A 23,054-nucleotide genomic window follows, 5' to 3' on the forward strand; every position below is an offset into this window, starting at 1 on the left:
AATTTTTTCATACAACAACAAATGTCAACATAGTATATAAAATATGTCAATATAATACATATAGAATGTCAATTTTAAAGCAATGTGTTGGCATAAACAATGTGTTGACATTCTCAAAGTATTGTGTTGATATTTTCAAAACACTATATTAACATTTTCATTCAAAACCCTAATTTGGTAGTTTTTTTTCTTTTTCGATTTAATTAATAAAAACGAAAATTACACGTGACAAATTTTAGACCACTAGATTTATAAAATTCTATGGTCTTAAATTAGTTGTAGTTAGCAACTAGAGTGAGTTAGCAATTGATCACTCCCCAATGTCAATATCTATCATTTTCGAGTATCAATGTATCCAACAAAAAATTTCAACTAAGGTATTTATGTCAATTAACAATAAAGTAGTTATAACTAACTTTTTAAAAAATATCTCAAAAGTTTAAATGCATATAAGTATCTCAATCTAAATTATTTTTTCACACAACATATATCAAATTAAAGATAATTTTATAAGGATTCTAACGAGATCTCACTTGCATATGTTCCAATGTCAAAATTTGAAAAAAAATTATTGAGCTTTCGTATTTTTGTAGTACCAGATTAATGTAAATATAGCTAATAAAATATGTCAACATAATACATATAAAATGTTAATTCGAAATTATGTTGACATATTCCAAGCATCACATTAATATGTTTAATACACTATATTGATATTTTGATCCAAAACCCTAAATCTAATAGTTCTTTTATTTTTTAAATTTTAAATAACAATAAAATAAAATTACACATGTCAATTTATACACCATTAGATTTCTAAAATCATATGATCTAAAATTAGCTTTAGTTAGCAATTAAGGGGTGAGCATGTCAATACATAATTGCATTAAAACTTCTCAAATTAAAATAGAGTGAACCTCGACTACCGTTAAAGACCAACGATTTCTTGTACTTGAAGATTATCATGCCATATATGCTTGGTATCAAGTATCAAGGTTTTAGCTATGGTATCCTTTTTCAAATGTAATGTGAAAGAGAAAATGTAGAAACTCACATAAAAAGAAAAAGCAGTCCATGATTTTTCCTACAAGATAGCAGTTACCGGGCATATAAGCCAGTTATATTATAGTAGTACAAACTACCAAAGGGGAGAGAAAAATTAAGAAAATGGCAAAAGTAAAGCTCCTATGAAGCCAACAAAACGAGAGGGAAAAAGGAATGAATAATGGCGCCATCCACAATTCCTTGGCTGCTTCGACTGGTGATGCACCCACATCACAGTTTACCCACTTTAATTTTTCTGTAACACACACAGACAGAGAGAGAGGACCGTTAATTATTGTGTAAATAACTCTTGCAATTTTTCTTTTATGTTTGATGATGAAAACAGATGCCTGCCGTGTTTAAATTCAGCGTCATATAAATAAATACTCCTATACAAGTCCATTTTGTCTTCACTCGATTATTTTTGTCAAAAAACCACTTCCACCTTCACAATTATCGAAAACCAGTAACATAATAATAATTCAACACTTTACTCAAAAAATGTTTAAATGTACCTAACGCTAGTTGAGCACGTACACGTCATTGCATACACTTTGAACGAATTATTTCATGAAATGAAAATGAAACATCTCCAGTTCTATCATCACCACGATTGCAGTTGTTAGCCTTGACAGTAACGCTTGTATATACGAATAATCCAAATCTTAATTTAAATAATAAATTATATGTTGGAGTTTCAGTATTTCCGGAAAATAATCATAAACGATGTCGAGTCTAGACCAGTACAATTTTGCAACTGAGCGGCAATGTTGGGTGCTCAGCTTTAATTTTTTGTTTTAAAAAATAATCAACTATCTTGATATCATTTCCTAATAATCGGATTTAATTGCCATTAATTTAGTAACAAAAATGCTATAAGGGTCGCGTACGTAGCAGGGAACTAACGGACGAGGTTCTTTATCTAAAAAGGAAAAAAGTCAATTAAATAAAACAATTTAAAGGTAAAAAGGTTTATATTTAAATTTCCATAGATTGAAGGATTAGAAGAGTTGTACTTAATTAATCACGGTATTATGCTGTTGAAGGTTTCTGTTTGAATTTTTTCCTAGTAAGAGAAAATTGTGTACACGTTTTTCTTGATACTATATATATACTCTCATCTTTTGCGTTTCTCTGATCCATATTGGCGATTCAGTTATGTGAAGCACTTAATTAGGAGGCTTGTGTATCTTTTATATGGGTTTGAGTTTGTTTTCATGGGAAATACTTGAGGAGAAAACACATAATTGAAATCATGTCAGATTTAGTGAAAGTAGGTTTACAATTTTCAAATACAAATTACTATAGCTATTAAAATCAGTAACTGAAAACTAAAAGAGACAAAAGAGAGGAATGGGCAAAACATGCATGACCTATATGGCATATTTATACTATCAAATGCAAATGATCTAAGGTGGAGTATATAGTGAAATGGCACTGAAAGTCACATCTACCATATAGTAACATATTGTGTGGTAAATGCATATATATGGAGAGATGATCATGGAAATCAGAATTCTAATAAGGTAAAGATATCAAAATATGTTGAGAAGATGCAGATGATCAATTTCATTGGCTCAAAATCCTCTCAACAGATACCTAACCTGAGCCTCGAAAGCATGTAACCTTCCTAAACCGCTGCACCTCAAAGCATGACTTAGAAATTTGGCCTAAAAGCTCTACCTACATATAGCCTTCTTATCCAAGCACTTTAAGCAATCTAGCTATACTCTCTAGTCCATGGCTACAGTGAACGAAAACTAAATCACTAGGTGGGGAGCACATAACTATGAATCAGCATTTCACATCCTTTGTACTGGTTTTAAACGTCCACCCAGCATTAGCAGCCTGGCACTTGAGATGACCATCAATGAAAATTAAACACACAAGTATTATAACCCTACATACCATGAGATCTTCAAAAAAATTAAGGAAACCATCAAACATATAGTGAACATTAAAATTACTATACATTGTTGACCACTCACTGAGTAAATTTCTGCCTGGTCTAGAATCAGATGCAGAAGAAACAAATGATATTACAAATAGCCAGACTCCCCATTTTTTACTTCACATATATAGTCACAAAAAGATCCCTTAGGTATTCTAGTACATCAATAGGTGAACAACATCTTATATGCATGATTGAAACAATATCCAAGCATTGCTCATCCAGTGGCAGACGCTATACTAACTACTGAGCAAGAAGGTCAAATTAAATGAGTAAATAAACAAACTACGACATCTTCTATGAATACACCTTATGATTTATGTTTGCGTTCAAACATCAAGAGTTGATAAGGCCAAGAGGCCCAAAACAACTCTTGCACGTTCATCACTGGGCCAATCTCAAGTGTCAGTGCTGCTATTACAGACTGCAAGGGTGGAAATAACCTTTAAAACATGGACATGAGCACACTGCTCAAGATATAACCACATAAGAGGGTCATATCAGCCACCACCCTACCCCAATATTAGATGGACATAATATATATGTATGAGCACACTCCTAAAATTTCCTAACTAGCAATTTACCCTCAGAAGTCAGAACCTTACCCTACTATTAGGTTATTGAACATGAAAATGAGAGGCAGCACATGAAAGAAATACCATAACGAACATGGTTGGAAACATGATCTAAACGATTGAAGAGCCATGCCCTTCATAAAATAGCAAAAGAAAGACACAAAAATGAAGGTGAATAATATTACCTGATGAAGAAAGGGCATTCAATGACTCCCTGCACCCTGCTCCGGTTGATTACCCGATGGTTGGTGTATTCGGGAGAGAAGATTAGCTGCAAACAGAAGTGTACTCTTGTAACGTTCATTTTTGTCAGCCTCTGTTTCGGCACTTTCCTGGGTTGCCCCAGATGGAGGAGCACCCTGAGGCGGCTGACTTTGATGTGCTGCCTCTATTCTGGAAGAAGGTAATGGCATATACGGCTGTGGCTGGGGAACACCACTAAGTTGATTCGGTGAAGCCATAGGATAACCCGGTTGCTGGACAACAGATGGGTTATACAACCTCTGAGCATCTTTTCCATTATCCATCCCCTGACCCATCAAGACATCCTGAGAAACCCCTTGTAGATAGTATGGGTTGATATCATGTCCACTTTGCGAGGAAAAAACAGGTGTTACTGGTTTAGATGAAGCAGCACCTTGAGTCGCCATATTGATTGGGTGATCATTCATCTGGCTGTTTGGAATGTACATTTGATGGAACTGGTTAGCTGCATTTGCACCTGCATGAGCAGTTTGAGCTGCCTGCAGATGGTGCAACTGTGGGTTGATCTGGCTACCTAGCTGTTGCAAGAGGTGACTGGCCTGACCTACCAACTGCTGCTCATGCTTCCAGGGAGCCACATTGTCAGGACCACCAGTAACATGTGATGCTGCACCCAACGTAGAGGTGGTCTGCAGTGATGATGCAGTTTGTAAACCAGAAGAAGCATTGTTTGGAGGAAGTAGTGATGTCAGAGTTGCAATGAGTTCAGGTGTCAAAGCTAAGCCAGATTGTGTTGCAACTGTAGCTGGGGGAACAGAGTGTGCAGGAAAAGAGCCAGTTACAGGAGTAGGAACTTTTGGAAGCATGTTTGGATCCTCAGGGAGAACTCTACAGTTATCCAAAGGCCATTTCTCTGATTGATTAGGAGCATATCCAGTATGTGGAACAGTCAATTTGTGCGGATTTGCATACTGAGGATGACTTAACTGCGGATTAGTGGGAGCGCTGCTAAGAGCTACATCAGAAAATTTGAGAACAACTCCATAAAGACGTTCCGGCCCTGAAACTTTTAGAACTTTAGTCAAGAAATCAGATGGAGGCACTAGAAATAAGGTTGTCCCATCATCTAACTTCGCAACTCCTGCCCTGTCTTTTGAACCCAGGTATCTCAAGAACTCTGTATACGAAGCAAAATCCTCCTCACTGTCAGGTACAAAGAACACAATATCAAACCCAGTAGCATCCTCATAATGTTTGCTCAGCAAGTCCAATCCAGTTCGCGCAGAGCAATTAACCACGTCAGGGCTGCACCAAACAAAAATCCAAGATCAGATAAGGGAACAAAAACGATCTCACGAATATCCATCAATTCTAAACTTAATCTATTTACTGTGCACTACAATGTTGAAAATTAAGAAACACACACATCAACAGAAATTCCACAGCATACACATTTTCAAGCCAAATAACACTAGGTTCTTAGAAGGTGCCCATGCTAGGTATGTAGGATATATAGGGAGTGAAAGAGAGAATGGGTTTTAATTCATAGCATAAAAACTTACTAACATAATGTACAAAATCACAAATGATAAAACTACATGAAATATTGCAAATAGATTGTTTAGTTGCTTGTTAAAGAACATCCAAACTTTGCAGGTTGTGGGTTGCTACCAACTATATCATATGATGCTGGAATATGCAAGCCAAGAAGATCATAAACCTAGTTGAACTTCTAACAGAATAGTTGATAAATCGTAGGCTATCCATTCTTGTAAACTAAACAACATTTTTATTACAGAAAGATCTGTACAAGTGATTCAAGAAGCATCATGCCAACCACGAAGCTGTATTCTTACAATCATTAGTAAACAAGTGGTAGAATTGGTCATAAGTCACTTACAGATCAGCAGCAAGGCCGTCTCCCAGAGCAACACATCGAGCATGACAAACAGGTGTGCCACCCTTTGCAATAAGACCCCTCCATATGCAATCATGTTCAGCATGACGCTGGCCGGACCCACCAATCATGCCCCTTGTCATAGAACCAGATGCTCCACTACTTCTAGCTAAAGGCAGTCCATACGGCTCATCCAATTCAGCTCTTTCTGAAGGTAAAGCTGTCTCATACCTTGACCTTTTGGAGTCCCTTTGAAAATGGTTAGCATCAAAAACGTCCATTGTACCAGGCCCGGACCTGTTTGGTATATTGAAACCTATTGACGGAGAAGAAACTATTCCAGGTGGAGGAGATAACCTATTCCAAGACGGCCCTCCCATCAATGTTTTGGGACTAGGGTTCTGTAATTCAAACGTACTATGAGGCCCTAAGGGTGGCCTCACATATAACTCCGCTCCTCGAATTCCAAGGGATGGAATTCCAGGATTATTGCCTAGTAAAGCGGTATGGTTAAGACCAAGAATGTCCATCTGACCTGGTTGAAGTGCATATTCACTAAATTGTCCTCTCCCTCCAGGGAATTCTCCACTAAAGTACTCAATTAATATCCTGGGATCATTGAAGAGTTTTCCCTGTAATCCTTCTTTGGCACGCCTTGCTTCTTCGACACTTCTGAACTCTACGAAAGCACAGCTCTTGTCACTAATTGTCTTAATCCTCTCTATTTCCCCAAATAGAATGAAGGCATTATGGAGCATATCTTCTTCAATAACAACGGCAGGAGGATATCTTATCCATAGAACTTTACTATGCGGTGCATCTCCATATTGCAATCCAGCTGGAAGGAATTGCTGCAATGACAACATTAGAGTAAATAATTGAATCAATTGTGAGAAGGCAACCACAATCGCACACACCACAAACTTAACATGATAAACATGTTCTTAGAAACTGAGTCTACAGTTAGTGTTAACAAATTATAAGATCAAGGGATTCAACATAATGTACACATGCAGAGACGATGAGTAGACTACTCAGTATCATCAACATTATTCAGTCCCATGCATTAATGCACTGGTAGAATTTCCTAAGTTAACACTCACATTTTTCCTTTTGGTCCCAGCAAGATTAGGGTCAGAATAATTGCTCATGGAATCATGTCCAATCCACATATTCCTACCAGGAGCATCTGGACCAAGCTCCTGTATAGATTTGTAAGAGAAACCGTATTTCAGTCAGTAAAGGACTGAATGAACATTACGCTAAGAGATTAAATACACGTTCCAAATAATGACAAGTAGATAAAAGAGAAAGACTCTTGTGGTTAATATGAAAAGTTCATAGAGAATCACAGGAACAACTCGTGTCAAAGTAACTTACTCTTTTGGAAGACTGTGACCTGAGATAATCCACACGTATATGAGCCCCACCAATCTGTTTCCCATTCATTGTCTTCAGTGCCTGGGTAGCATCCTCCAGTGCAACATAATCAACATAAGCAGTGCTCCGATCTCTGAGGAACCTGAATTCCTGGATTTTTCCAAAGTTGAGGAATTCATTCTCCAGTTCTTCTTTGGAAACAGATTGACTTATTCCAGCCACCCACAAGCTTTTACAAGGTTTAGCCTGCACAGAGAAGAGATTCAACAAGTATTCCAAAAATGTATTATTGGCAGCAAAGAAAGAAATGCACAACGAAACACAATACATAGCAAAATGTTTATAGATTTCCTACGTAATACTTCAAAAAGAGGAGATTGACCTAGATGTTGTTCTTTTATCATTTACACAAGCAACAACAATACAGGTCATGCAAAACACACCTTATACAGTTAAAACCTGCATGTTTTCTGAATATATCTCTAGGCAATTAGATATAACGAGATTGGTAATGAACAATCAATTTAATATATTCAGGCTTTTTGATATAGAGCTCAATGCTCTGCATGAAAAATGTTTATAAACACATACTAATGCAGTTTATTGAACATGGAATCAGCCATGGGCGCAATCAAACTTCATTATTGGTCACTATGAGGAATCTACCCACCAAAGAGAGCTGGTTCATAACTTATTATTCCCTCAACGTCCAACATTCATTCTAAAGAAACCAAAATTGAGTCATTAGCAAAGGCACATGTATGAAGGCAAAATAAAATTATCTAGTCTTGATAAAATTGAAACGAAAGTTAACAAGATGTTTTCCTAGCCAATTGCATCGTGTATGAAAAACAAGTCATTAGCAAGATAAAAGGCCTATATTGGTCAATGAGTGATCAATGTCATTGGGATGAGGACCACAGATCGAATGTATTTTCCTCAGCTCATTGTTTGTGTTTTAGTTAGTTGTACCAATTGGATAAGTGGAATGCTTTGTGTTTGAAGAGCAGCAGAAGAATTTTTCCATTTATGACTTCCATAAGATCTATCAAATTAAAGAACATAATAATTTGCTGCAACTTGAAAATACTTCCTTTTTCTTAATGGGAGACTATTTTTCCATCAGTGATCATTGTCAAACTACATATAGCTTTGATATATGCTTATCATGTTGTTTTTCAAAATTCTCTCAGTATTCTCAAACTCAAGATCCTTTCAGCATCTGAACCATATTTTTCATTCAACATCGCCGCTATATTATCACAAAAGCATTTTCCCTTATGTTGGGTAACTTGGGTTAAAGACTGTCAGAGCAGTATAACTTTGTAAAACATATCTCAATGAATTGCCACGTTAAAATTTATATCTTCCAAGCCAATCCACCCTTTATGTTGTACAGAGTAAAGACGGTTAGTAATTGCGTAAAGAGAGCTTGTAGGGCTGGATGATGATATTAGAAACTCTTTGAAGAACAATATAAAGATTTATTTTCATTGGAAAAGCCTAACTATTATAGAAGTTCCCCGGGCTTACAACTTGTAAACGATTAATTTGAGTATATTAGCAAATGAGAAGGACTCACAATTTTACACTGAAATAGATAGATTCCAAAAGTAAATTTTGTTGTCTTAATTATCAACTGTTTTCAAGGAGGGAAAATAGAGTTGTACAAATGAAGAAGACAATGTACTGGTTGGTATATATTATAACCTCTACTCTGGTAGGGAATAAATGAATACAGTGCGCATTTGTGAACCATTTTTTTCTTCAGTTGACTTTAAATGTATAATAATGAAAGACCTTAGAGGTTAGGCCCAACGTTATCCTATTGTGGATTCCAACATTTGCTTATAAGGTAATGTGATGAGATGTTTCAATAGATCCTATCAATTAAATTGCCTATATTGAGCGTTTCACCAGGAAAATCACTTTTTCGAGCAAATGCACAAAAAAATGTTTTTGCAATAGCAACCAAGTTTTGGGATATGAATCCACAGTTGAAATGTTATACGTGTTGGAACGTACGCAAAAAAAAAGGAAAAAGCAAAGTTGCTTATTAAAAACCTAAAACGATTAAAATTGGCATCCAATCCAGCTCTATTCAGCTCAAGTACAGAAACATATTCAGCAAAACCAACTAATTTGAAATCCGAATAATAATTTACACATAACAAAGTCTGAAGCCAATTAATCAATAAATATTCACCAACCGGTTTTGCAAACTCGATTTTTAAGGAACTTCCATGGAAATAGAAGCCCTGGAGAGCCAATTTCGCGGATCTCGCCTCCTCCATTTCCTTGAACTGCAGGAATGCGTAGTTGCGAGCTGAGTACGTCGTCACGCTATCGATTTTGCCGTATTTCTCGAATAGCGCCTTCAGCTCAGCCTCACTAACGTCCTGCGACACGTTACCGATCCATAGATTGTTCGAGGGAGGGTTCTCCCGCTGCATATCGCCGCCGCCGCCGCCGCCGTAGCCCGGAGCTGGAATCCCGGCCGGCCTCATTAGAATTGAACCCAATCGAAAAGTATGAGGCGGAAACGGAAGGAAGAGATCGACGGAGGTTGAAAGAGAGAAAGAGGGGAATCGATGTAAATTAGGGCTTTCGGAGCTGAGCTGAGAATTGTTCGATTTGTAAAACGCTGCCTTTTGTAACAATCATTCGCATATATACTTATCCTGTATATCTATTTTAGAATTTCAAATATTGTGTTATTTAAGTTTTAACATTTTGGTTTATTACCCTAAGAGCATCAGCTGCGCGGAATTCCCAAAAACACCTCCTGCCACATTATACGGACTTCTCATTGCACTGCCACATTATACGGACTTCTCACTGCACAGTGGCGGAATTCCCGACGGACTTCCCACAATAAAAAAAATTCACAAATTCACGAATTAAACAATTTACGGAATTAAAATTTCGACGCGAATACGGAGAAAATGCAACTTTATTTAAAAAAACATACTTCATTAAAAAAATACATAATTACTATAAAAAAAGTACATTATTATTAAAATAAAAATCGGCTTCTCACTCCTCGGATTCCCTGTTGCCAGTCCCCGCCGCCGCCCCCCTCGCCGTCGCTATCCGACATCTCGTCGAACCCCAAATCGTGCCGCATACTGTTGAGGAGGAGTTTAAGCTTCCGCTTGTAATGGAGGTCGGTCGCTTGGCGCCATTCAACCATCGCACGTAACAAGGTTTCATGTCCCACGATGCGGGCGAATAAGGGGTTCTCGGGATCATTTTGGGGGGTGCTGCTGATTGGGCCTCGGCGGATCCACTGGTGCTTCCTCTCGACATCCGCGTCGCGGACTTTTGCCCAATCGGGCGACGGCGGCGGGCAGACGATGTGGGTGTGGGGAACTCTGACTCAGGAGGGGGGAGTTCCGCAGAACCAGCACTGCTGCTGTACTCTCCGGAGGTGCTGATCTTCGTCCGTTTCGGCCAGCCAGATTCAACACCCGCAGTGAACTTGGGTGAAGACTGCACCACAAGATACACCGGCCAATACTTGAATTCCCCGAAGCCCTTGTCAGCGTCGGGGAACTGCTGATGAGCCAGCAGGTTCACATCCTCTGCAGACATGCCACTGGTTGCCGAGCGGAGGTTGTTTGTGTAAATGCGGGCAAATCGGCTAAGCTGCCTCTTCAACCGATCCCACTGTTTCCGGCATTGCTCTGCGTTGTGAGGCTTTCCCCCTGGCGGTTTGAACTGGAGGTAGCTTTGGCTAATGCGCCACCACATCCGGTTGATGTGCTGGTTCGCCCTGACCTATGGATCCTCCACTACACTGATCCACGTCTTCGCCAACGCGACGCACTCGTCCATGATCCAGACGGTCCTCCTGCAGCGACAGGCGATCCTTGCATCATCCCGGGCATCGTCATCCCCGGCATCTGGGGCATCATTCTGGTACTCGGCCCGGGCATCTAGGGGATCATCTCATACCACTGCGGGTACATGTTGTAGTACCCGGGCATCATTCCCTGTGGCATTTGGGATTGGGGCATCATCCCCGGCATTTGAGACATCGCAGCGGACATCGGCGTACTCCCGCCAATGGGAAATGCGGCGCCGGTGACTCGCTCGAGGCGGGGAATCGTTGTCATGGTGCTCCATTGTTGATTCGAAAGAAAGGTATTTTTAGAGAGAGAGAAACTTGTTAATACAAGTGGTGCAAATGAAATGAAGTTCAACGGTATGTATATTTAGGAACCGAAAAAAAAACATTTAATGAAAAAAAATGGAATTCCTCGGGCGTCAATGCAATGGCGGACGTCCGCACGGAATTCCGTGGAACTGCGAATTCCTTCGCGGAATTCCGTATCCGTGTATGCCTTGCACAATGGCGGACGTCCCCTACGGAATTCCCGCACGCCGGTGGGAATTCCGCGTTGACGTCTGCCACTGCTGATGCTCTAAGGGTGTCCACTATAGGCGGACAGCCTCCTCCCACCCCCCTTCTTGCACAACCGTTTCATAGTCGTGCCACCCGCGTCCGCCCCGTTTCCACGCAATAGGGCGCCGCAGCCCTCGCCCCACCCCTTCTTCCTCAGCCGTGTCCTTGGCGACTCGGCGCCAAACGCCCTTCCGCCCCGATTTTTTGTCTTCTTCGGGGCGGACGCCCCGCCCACTATAGACAGGCGCGAGGCTTAGCCGCTTCCAGGCCCCTATAGTGGACACTCTTAGATGTTTTTCTTCCTAGAGTTGAACATTCAAATTTCAAATCGATTTTTTGTCTAAATCGATCCGATCTAAAAATAAAAAAATTATGAAAAATAAATCTAATCTGATCTGAACTGACCAAAAATCTGAATCTGAAAATCTGAAAATCCAATTCAATTCGAATAATCTGAAATTATATATAAAAAAATAAAATCTAATAGTATGAAAATCTAAAAAACAAATAGAGATGTCACATTTGAGAATGACATTAAATTTTATGAAATATTGTTCAAGGAGGGCATTAGAATGACAACTAGAATTAATGTGATAATCATATAATTCAATTACAATAAAAAATATGTTGTGCATATTCAATTTGAGAAACTATCATTTTAAGATCAAAAAATATTATTTTCAAATTTTATAAGGGTATTTTAGTCAATGCATAGTTAAAAATGGTAGGTAATTGACATGTATAGCATTGCATAAACTCTTTCTCGCTCCTTAAAATTATCTTAAATCTTAAATTACAATAAGGAGGAATGATGTGCTGCGCGCTTTTATATGAGCGCTACCTAAGCTACTGCTGACATGGCACTAACATAATCATTTTTTATTTTATTTCATATTAATTTCTTTCGTTTTCTCCCACAAGGCCACAAACACGAATTCTGTTCTTCCGCCATGGACATACCAAAAAATTCATTCTAATTGAGATGTTCATCCTTCTGTGCAAAACATTTAAATTCATAAGTCATTTTGTTCCGATGAGTTTTCGCCAAAACGATATCTGCAAATTTTGCATCCTAGTACAGTAGTACTCTTCTTCTCCTTTCTCTGCAGATTCTCCATTTTCTATGCAATAAAAAAAGCAATATCTCTTTCATACTTGTGTAAAAAGAATAAGAAACCAATTATTATGATAAAGGGGTGATTGAAATTTTTCATTTTGGTAGTGAAAAATAATTGCAGAAATTTTAGGAATTATTCAATATCACCGTACTCATTCCTTTATTTTTCTTCAATGAATTTCTCTCCTCAATTAAAAGATATCACTGTAATATTCCTGCGCAATTCTCTTTCTTCTTTAATTTTCTTCTTCTCAATTCTTTATCACAATAAAGAATACACCAAGAATGATAAAACATTCTGCAATTTTCAATTTTCTGACCACAATTTCACTCTTGATTTTTTTCAACCTTTCTCTTTCTAGGTGATAATTATCGTCAGCAGCTATCCTCCTTTGACAGAAATCAGAAAGTTGCTAAATGTAACCATGGCTTCTGACTGTGATTTAAAAAATACTAAGAATTAGGTGGAGAAAATTGTAGAAGGGAGATAGGAAGAAGATTAGAAAATTGTTGAATGTATCTATAGCTAATGACTGATAAAAAACCAGAATTAGGCGGTGAAAATTGTGGAAGATACGTAGAGATCAGATCTTTTTTTTCAATTTTGCAGAGAGATGTAGGTATTCGAAGCAGGGATTTGGATCCCCTGCGGTGCACAGCACTGCTGTGCACCTCACAAAACAATAAAAAAAATATATTTTTTTTATTATTAAAAAATTATTTTGTAAGGTGCACAGCAGTGTTGTGCACCGCAGGGGATCCAAATCCTCGAAGCAGAGAGGAGAGAGAAATTCAGAAGAAAATAAAAGGAAGGAGTGCATGAGTAGTGATCTGGCATTGTCGCTCAAGAGTCGCCCAACAGATCAAGACTCTTACAATAAGTATCTCAATTATTTTTTTCCAAAAAATATATCAATTTAAATATAGTTAAACGAGGATAATAAATGTAGATTCGTCTCATTAACCACTGTATTACAAAGTATATGATCGAAAAAGTAATCATATAACATAGTTTTCAAATAATAATTGTAGATACTACTCCTACACAACATATTATACTCACTAGCAGTGTTGTTAGGGTCGCGGGGCGCCCCGGGGCGATGAGGGGGGACCCCGGGTCGCGGGGCGATGGGGCGACGGGGCGAGAGACCCACGAATCGGGGCGCCAGAATAGCCGAATGCTGATTATATTTGTGTCTCTTTTATAAGTTTGTTGCTTGAATGTTTATCACATCAAATAAATCTACATACATCATTACTCCATATTAAAAAAGAAGATTATACGAAAAATATAAATTTTTAAACAACATAACATAACTAAATAACTGAATTTTATTATAAAAAATCATCAAAGTTCTAAAAAAAATTGCAAAATATAAAATAATTAACTAAATAATATCGTAATTTATAAAATGTAATTTATAAAATCGCAATTCTAAATTAAACAAATAAATAAAGCGTCGTTGCAATTCTCTAAGAAATTAGTTATATAGTTAAATAAAAATCAACATATATTTAATTTAATTAGAACATCACAACATATTTAATTAGATTTGAATGTAATTTTGATTGGTAATTAAAGGTATTTTTTATTTAAATTAGAACATCACAACATTATTATAGTAAAATACATATATTGTTAGTCAATTTTATGTATACAATTCAATAACGCTAAAAGAAAGTATGAAATCATTCTTAAATTCGATTTATATATAATATTTATAATTTTATATTTTAAAATCTAATATTCTCTTGTATTTTCAAATTCATAATAATATGAAAATTAAAATAAGAAATTACTATTTACACACATATACACCAGTCAAGAGTGAAGACCAACTAGCAAAACAGAAGTGGCCCCCACCTCATTCTCTCTCTTTCACTTTCCCTGTAATCCCTCCCCCATTCTCTCTCTACGCTGGTTCACTTTCCCTGTAATTCTTCCCCCATTCTCTCTCTACGCTAGTTCGTCAGTGAAACCGACGATCTTCATCTTCTTCCTCGCCCCAGCCGCTCGCCCTAGCCGCTCGCCCCAGCCGTCTCAGCTGCCCCAACGGCGGCCCCTGAATCTCGTCCCACCCTCCCACAATGGGACGACGTCGGTCTCGACCCTTGCGACCCGCGACCCAAGCGCGCTCGGGGCGCGATTTTAACAACACTGCTCACTAGTCACTATCTTTATACACTACGTCATAACATATTATCCTCATTATCTATACACTACTCCGAGCATATAAAATGACCATTTCATTATATTATTTGAAATTGCACCAATCATCTAAAGAAATATACTAGTGACACCTCGAATTAAAGCAAGAGATTCAAATCTTAGGATATCTATGATAGTATTATACCATTGTAATCTAAACAAGCTAAACTATATATCTACAAAAGTTTGTTACAGAGTTACAAGAGTAAGGTTACAAAACGATGGGGGTGACCCAGATCTTATTGCCTGTCATCTAACAAACTACGGTTAGATCCCTTCTCCGTCAACGGATTGTAGCTAGAGTTAGGTTTTGGCAATTTGCTAGCCAGCAAGATTGTTAGCTTACTGGCAATCATGTATATGATTACTGCTATCTCATCAATCTTCTCCTCGTATTGTTCGTACACGAAGCACACACTGAACACAAAGACCAAAGCTGCAATTGATTGACCACGAAGAGAAATCATTAAAGGATATCAAAATTTGAAACCAAGTCAAGCGCATATGATCAAAAGAAATAGCACTGCTGTCCACGACGTACCAAGACCAATGGCGTGGACCAAGTACTGGGAAACAATCCACTTGAAAACATACATGAAAGATGCAACCTGTAATCAACAGAAAACAAATTAAAGCTATCTACATTTTACATTAGCATTGGATACACTGGAGATGATAAAAATGACAGAAAGCACAGAAGATTACTCCAAGCAATGTGTGCCTCATCAGTTATGTGAGAAACTTCTACCCCCACGAACAATCAAATATAAAAAAAATCAACATGAGCAATTTAGGAACAAAGGACGCTCTTATATTAAAGGCATGTTACCAAATGCTTATTCAAGAAAGTATATCAATTGGAAAAAACTCATCTACCATCAAGTCTTTGCAAAGGACTGAATTTTCACCATTTTGGACTTAATACAAACCATTTCAAATTAGGAAAAGTTCAGTAAATACATACCTTAAAAAAGATAAGCCAATCTTCTCCTTGAGCCAATGACTTGATCAGGCACTCCACCTTATCCCACATACATTTCATCGCGAAGAAAAAGCTTCTCACATTAACTTCTGAGATCTCAAAACACGATGGTGGTAATCTAAGAACTGTGGATCCATATCTGTAGAACATGTGTTATAAATAACTGAACATGATTTCAATAAAAAATACGATGTTGAAATTACGCGATATATTCACTCAGTGATAATAATGCTGAGTATTTTATTTTATTTGTAGAAAATATTGTAACCTGCCAATCAATCAGATGCAGTTGTTTGATTCAGAAAAAAGTCCAAAACCAGAGTACGATAATGAACATGTGAAAGACATTGCTACGGCATTATATGGAAGAATAAACATAATTAATCTTCGCAGCAAAAAACAACCTCATATCCAAGAGAAGAAACTAGCAGAGAGATATCTGACAAGCAAAGAGGATAGTTTAAATCAAACTTACCCAGACAACTGTAGAACATGGTGCCCACAAAGTAATATGATGGTTAGCAGCAGCAGTTGGGCAAGAGATGAAACAAAAGTATTCCCAGACAGGAAAAACCAATAATACATAAAACCAAGCAATGCAAAACATATAAAGGTCTTCCTCTCATCACGCCACAGCAAAATATCAGCAACTGCAGCAAAATAGCACAGTGTCACCAACGTGACAGAGATTATAAAAAAAATTTACGCATCTCTTTCCGCAATACCTAATTGCATCCCATACAGAGGATGTGGCATCTATCCAAAAGCGAGTGGGTGCTTTGTTGTTTGGGGGTGGGGGGGGGGGGAGAGTTAAGATACTTCAGTTTATAGAGGGAAAGGAAAGGCTTATGCTATCCATTATGCCAAAGATTCAAGTAACACAATATTTTATATGATAAGAGACAGTGCAGTTGAATTAGCAAGGCCACTGATTTAACAGGGACTTCTGTTCCAAACATCATCTAATTGAATTGACAAATTGAAGAAACCTAAAAGTCGAGAACAAAAAATATATGACTGCATTGTGATACCATGGACCGGAAAATAAAACCAACCTTGTCCACCGCCTAACAGCTTTTCTATTTTTGATGGTTCATCGCTGCATCTGTATCTCATAAAAACTGGCTCTATGGCCAAATCGGAGAATGAATCAACAGTTAGTGTCATCGCTTCCTGTGACAAACAACAGTCCCCACTTTAAGGCATTTATTTGGTGATCAACCTACTCAAACTTGGGATGTGTACTTCCCAAGCTACTGGACAAGTACATTGGTGACATAAATTGTTAAACAGGAAATCTTCATTCTAGGAACCATATTCCAGATGCAAGAAAAACTATACAGAATAGCTGACAAAGATCTATATTCTGAAATATAAGCGTCAATAAACTTTTTGTATATGTAAGATGCACTGATGCAATGAAAAATAAAAGAGTAGACAAAATTGAGTGACTTAAAAAATAGCAGTTTAACTTCAAAATGTTCGACCTGACTTTAGTTCTTTAACGATAAAATACCAACCCATCCCAAATTCTCACAACAACTTGCTTAGATAAAGAATCAATGGACTTAGTCTACTTCTATAGATAGATGAACATGTAATAAGTTCGGAATTTGTAAGGTTAGGGGGACCAAATGTTTAATTTTTACCATGTTCATTTTGTAAGTGTATTGATATATAGGATCCAAAAACACCCTCAGAGTCTTGTATGGGGCCATTCATTTCTCAAGACAACCTGCTAGCATGAGTATTTGATATATCTATCTCGATACACATATACTCATAGTTATTCACAGCCAAGTCATCAGTCATCATTATAGAGAAGAGTCGACACGAGTTGAACATGGAATAACTTGCTTATCCTGTTGACGAAATTATTAGTGGGACTTGCAAGTCATCTTGCAAAGCAATATTCTTTGAGCAAGTTGTAAAATTCATCCTACTTTTCCCTACTTCATCAACTCATCTAGATAAGACCAAACCAACCTTCACAAGTTCGAAAATTAATACTTTCAATATTATTTGAGCAACAAAGATAGTATATAGCTCTTCTAGGTACTTCAAAAGAGAGTATGAAAAGTGAATTTTCTTATTACAAATTATAGTAGGAGATGTTTTTAAAGAGAGAATGGAAAATGTTACCTTCAGGGAAACAACTGGTGAGTAATTAATATGTTTCTGAGCAGCAAGACAACTAAATGTCCTCGTGCATGAAGCTAACTTGTAAATAGAGATAGAAGGATCAAGCTTTTTGAAGTCTGACTTCCGATGAAGCAATTTTATTAAAGAAAATATGTGTTCAGCTACGAGAGGTGGAATATTAAAGAAAGGCCTGCAACAAGATAAGTAAAATGCTATAGATCAAACAATAAGAACATTCATCCCAACTGCAGGCCAGTAAATCAAAATTGCAACACAAGTGATATGAAACCATCAGCACAAGAGGTTGTCCATATATCGCTACAAGCAACCACCTACAGTTCAATTTTCTGGTTATGAAAAGTGGGGGACGGGAAAAAGGGATAAATGTATGGTGGAGGCTAGAGGACTTCGGTTTCTGCCAGTTAGCAGAAAAAGGAAAGGGAAGTAGAAATGCAAAAGGTATGAAACTGATTACTTGTGAGAAAGTTATTAACTGAAAAGGTTTCATTCATCAGGAAACTAGACTTTTCATATCAAAGGGAAGTTTTTGTCCAAGAAAACTTGCTCAATAACAACATTAAATATTCAAAGCCAACTGATTAAAGATTAGACCATCTAATTGCGGGAAAATCGGGTTTCTAGGCTAGTTTGCCTTTAAAATAACGTAAATGTACCCATTTTGTTATCTATTCTATAAATGGGAAAAACGCCACCCTCGTTGGCGTGTTTTTAAGTGAAAACGCCAACCGTATTGGCGTTTTACAATTAAGAACCGTATGTGTCGTCGTATTGCATGTACGTTGAAAAACGCCAATCCCACTGGCGTGTTTAACAAAAAACGCCAATTCGGTCGGCGAGTCTATACAGAATGTTGCCTTCCGTTGTGGAAAAAAAGGCCAAAAATTCTCCAAGTTATACACGCCAGTGGGATTGGCGTGTTTCACAAAGCGCCACCTCCTTCAGCCTATGCGGCACCGATACGGATACGTGTATCCGTATCCGAAGGATACGGATACGCGGGTACGGCTCTTTCCCAAACAACCCAATACGCGGATACGTTTTAACTATTTTTTTTAATAAATAATAATAGTGCATAATAAATTACAAAATTGATATTCTAATTCAACATAGAGACATTAAAGGTCTATTACACTCAGATTTGGAGATGCCATACTGCTGAAATTGAAAGCTCTAACAGGGGAAGGGAGAGAACGATGTCAAGAACCTTGCTGCAGCCGCGCGGGCGTGGGTCGTCGTCGTCGTCGCAGTGGCGGCGCAGGCGCGAGTCGGGCGTGGGGACGAGCTGGGGTAGGGCAACACATTAGCCGCTGCTTATATACTCCTTTCAACAGGGCTCCTTTAGATGGGCTTTAAACTGGGCCGTATCCACCGAAGATACGTATCGAATCTGAGGTTTCCCGGCCCAATACGGCCCACCTCGCGGATACGCCCAGGATACGTATCGTCGGTGTATCCGTCGCGTATCAGTATCGGATACGTATCCGATACGCGATACGGCAACAGGGTGACGTATCGGTGTTGTAGAGCCTTCAGCGGCGTGCTTGAGGTGGTTTAGGGTTTACTTCGAGGAGCTGGAGGAGAGCTTCCCTCGCGCGAGCAACGAGCGGCTGATGCTGGAGAGGGCGGCGGGGAGGGCGGTGGTGGACCTGGTAGCGTGCCCGCCGCATGAGTCGGTGGAGAGGCGGGACGCGGCGGCGAGGTGGTGCCAGCGCATGCATGGAGGGGGGTGGTCGTTTAATGAGGTGAACGACGATGTGAGGTCGCTCCATCCCCACGATAATTCTTTGTGGTAATTAGTCGCTCCATCCCCACGATAAGGAGATGGCGTTTTTGTGAAACACGCCATCAAGATTGGCGTCTTAATTCAAGGTGAAGACGCCAACTCCATAGACGTCTTAATTCAAGGTGGAAACGCCAACCGCGTCGGCGTTTTTCAACGTACATGCAATACGACGACACATACGGTTCTTAATTGTAAAACGCCAATACGGTTGGCGTTTTCACTTAAAAACACGCCAACGAGGGTGGCGTTTTTCCCATTTATGGAATAGATAACAAAATGGGTACATTTACGCTATTTTAAAGGCAAACTAGCCTACAAACCCAATTTTCCCTCTAATTGTTTCATCCACCAAAGACTTCTTCTCTTATGATGGTCATATTTTCTGATAAATTAATTCATAAGGTCTAACAGCCATTCTCCCTGTTCAAAATCTTCAAGAGTTTGGACAAAAGCCTCAATGCACCTATGAGACTGGTGAAGAACTCAAGAAGAGAGGAACCGTTTTGGGAAGTTTGTAGCATCTAACATTCAATGAGAGAATAGTACCTTGGGTGCCCCAAACGATCTAGGAAAAGAAATGCAAATTCCCGAAACTTCATTGGCTCCAGATTTGTTATAAAGAAGGCCTGAAATATATATCAGCACAAAACACTATTTCACAAATGAGAGTGATTGATAATTGACAGAAGAAAGAAGAGCTGAAATTTTGAAGATACCTTTCCAGACACAGTATCAATCCGAGCGCTTAGAGATTCTTCAGCACAGATATGAGCATGAGCAACATTATCAACATATGTGAAGTCCGACACATTGTTTCCACTTCCTATAATAAACTGAAATGAGAAAGCCTATTACTAATTCCAAAAAGTACATACCCAACTCAATTAATAATATAGAACGAGCAATAGGGAAATAGTAGAGAAAGATCCTATGATTTGTACTTTTTCCAATATAATGAGCAGAAGCATGCAACTGATCATTCAGTAGTCAATCATCAAGAGAAACACGTGGCATCTACTCAATGCAGAACAAGACAGTGTTTGGAAGATAAATTAATATCTTTTGCAAAATCTTTGTGAGATAGCAATGTAGCTTCCGCACCTTATCCCAATTGGATTTTGCCATATTCACCAGCAAGGGCATGAGTTGCGGGTCTCCAGGTCCAAATACATTGCAAGGACGAAGCGCACAAGTTAAGAGGTCGTCAGCACCATTTGCAGACAAGATCAGCGCCTCAGCTTGAGTCCTAAGGTCAGCAACCATATCCCAGAACTGCAGCATATGTTCGTGACAAATGTGACTAAGAGAGAGAGAGGGGGAGTAGAAGAGAGAGACAAGGAGTTTCACTAAGACACATACTTGCCCAGAATATGGCAAGGATTCATCTCCACCACATATGTCATGTACATCATCGAAAACTACATCAGCAGAACTGCTGTGTATTAGCCGTTTTACTCCGCATTCTCGACAAGCCTTCACTACATTCTTTGCACCTGAAGAATTGTGACAAATAAGGATTAGTACAAGATGAAATGCCAGTAGACCGCATAATTATTTTATTACCTGGAAAATGAAAAATTACCTTGAACGATTACTTTGTAGCAAAGATAAAAATCTTGGGGAAATAAATCCATAGAGTCAGTAAAAAATACAACTGATACTCCCCTCAAAGCTGCACAGATATGAAAAGGTGTTACTAAGCAGCAACAGAAGAGCAATAAGTGTTCTGTCTTTACAAAATTACAAAGAGGCCTTAACATAAGAAAATGTCTAATGAGATGAAGAACAAAATTGATCGAAATCAAGAAGAGCTAAAGAATAGAATGAACCACAGAATCACAGACAAGGCAAAACTGCATAGAAAATTAGTTTCCAAACTCACTGTAAGAATGAATAAAAGCAATAAGTAGTTGTTTCTTCCAATGACAAGGGTATCAAGTATCTTGTTAGTCATTCTCATAGACATAGTGCTGCAGCTTGGGAAGGTTTTAGTGAACAGATTTCTCTCTAGAGATTGCTTTCTATCAAGATTGTAATATCCATTTTGGTATAAGTCAAGTGGAATGTAGAAGTACAGTAGAGTCATCTTCCCCAACAAAAGCTCCAAATTAAACGGTGTAACTATATAATCCCTACTCATCTATTAGATAAACTGAATTCCTAGTATCATGTGCTGAATTTTCAAAACCTTCAACACGTATCCGTTCAAACTCCAAATACAATCACTAAACTGAACCCTCCATGAGCATTACGTATCAATCGTATTATAGAAACATGCAACTTCAATTCAAGCTCAGAATGAGTACCTTCCACGATTTGGGATTTATCCCGCACATCAACCTGGAAATAAGCGGCGCGGCCGGAGGCGATCGCATCGGTTAGGAGCGGCTCTGTAGGCTTGAGCTCCGGAGACTTATGAGAATCGGCGACTCGGACGATCCAATTACCGAGTTTGAGCAGCCGCTCCACCAATGCGCGGCCGATAAATCCCCGGCCGCCCAAAACGACGCAGGTTTTCGAGTGTTTGTCCGTCGAATCACCGATTTCTTTCGGCATTTTCGAAGAATCGGCCGCGGATGAATCGAGAATCGGAGTGAATAGAATGGGAGAGAGATGAGAGAGAGAATAATGCAGGGGTGGGGGAGGAATGGATCTTGTGTGGTAGGCTCCACAGGAATCAAGTGGTCGGTCGACTGAACTTAATTTTCTATTGGACTTTTTCCTTTTTGTATTATCTGCAAATTGGATTTTGATTATATCTCAAGGAATATTGTAGTATTTGCTAAATCTTTATTGTCTGTGCCTTGTTGGGAATTTTCTTTGTGCAATATTTATAGGTGACAAAAGTTGTTACATTGATAAAAAAAAATTGGCTACTTTTTTTAAAGTATTTTTTACTTTTTATAATAATTTAAGTTCCATAAAATCTAGAGTAATAATCTACAACAATTTGAAATCATTGTTTTGAGTCATGTACTCCAACTCATGCCAATTTCATGAAATTTGTACATAAAAGTCATTCTTAAATATCATCCCACAATTAAAAAATGTGTTTTAAGAGAAGATTTTGGTTTGATGATTATATTTTCCTATGATTTTGATTGGTTGGTTTCATTCAAATAAGAAATTACGTAGCAAAAAAATTCAAGTTAGGTGAACAAATTCAACAAATCAAACTGCTTTCTTCATTATGAGTAGTCTTTACTTTTACAGCCATTTTACCTACTTTTCATTTGCCTCTTCCAGTACTTTGCGTTGAAGATTTCAGTAACCTTTCCAGCATCGATTCCATTTTCTTTTTCCTCCAGTACCCTTCAATTTTAATAAGAAATTTATTTTTA

General features: G+C 38.3%; 2 protein-coding genes across 2 annotated transcripts; both read right to left on the reverse strand.

Moving 5' to 3' along the window:
• Positions 1 to 1,029: 1,029 nt before the first annotated feature.
• On the reverse strand, positions 1,030 to 9,688 carry LOC121774642 (flowering time control protein FPA-like). Its single transcript, XM_042171497.1, has 6 exons — positions 9,262 to 9,688; positions 7,052 to 7,297; positions 6,775 to 6,873; positions 5,675 to 6,522; positions 3,756 to 5,079; positions 1,030 to 1,300 (listed from the first exon to the last, which is right to left on the reverse strand). Exons 1-5 carry the CDS (start codon positions 9,556 to 9,558, stop codon positions 3,774 to 3,776), a joined length of 2,796 nt encoding a protein of 931 aa, XP_042027431.1. The 5' UTR covers positions 9,559 to 9,688; the 3' UTR covers positions 1,030 to 1,300; positions 3,756 to 3,773.
• A 5,195-nt stretch (positions 9,689 to 14,883) lies between these two features.
• Positions 14,884 to 22,387, reverse strand: LOC121775340 (3beta-hydroxysteroid-dehydrogenase/decarboxylase-like). Its single transcript, XM_042172419.1, has 12 exons — positions 22,020 to 22,387; positions 21,296 to 21,385; positions 21,073 to 21,206; positions 20,815 to 20,985; positions 20,430 to 20,546; positions 20,260 to 20,339; positions 17,910 to 18,099; positions 16,823 to 16,940; positions 16,243 to 16,417; positions 15,750 to 15,906; positions 15,327 to 15,393; positions 14,884 to 15,221 (listed from the first exon to the last, which is right to left on the reverse strand). Exons 1-12 carry the CDS (start codon positions 22,267 to 22,269, stop codon positions 15,025 to 15,027), a joined length of 1,746 nt encoding a protein of 581 aa, XP_042028353.1. The 5' UTR covers positions 22,270 to 22,387; the 3' UTR covers positions 14,884 to 15,024.
• Positions 22,388 to 23,054: the final 667 nt, after the last annotated feature.

This window comes from Salvia splendens, chromosome 17 (assembly GCF_004379255.2).
Source record: "Salvia splendens isolate huo1 chromosome 17, SspV2, whole genome shotgun sequence".
In the NCBI taxonomy this organism is placed as follows: domain Eukaryota; kingdom Viridiplantae; phylum Streptophyta; class Magnoliopsida; order Lamiales; family Lamiaceae; genus Salvia; species Salvia splendens.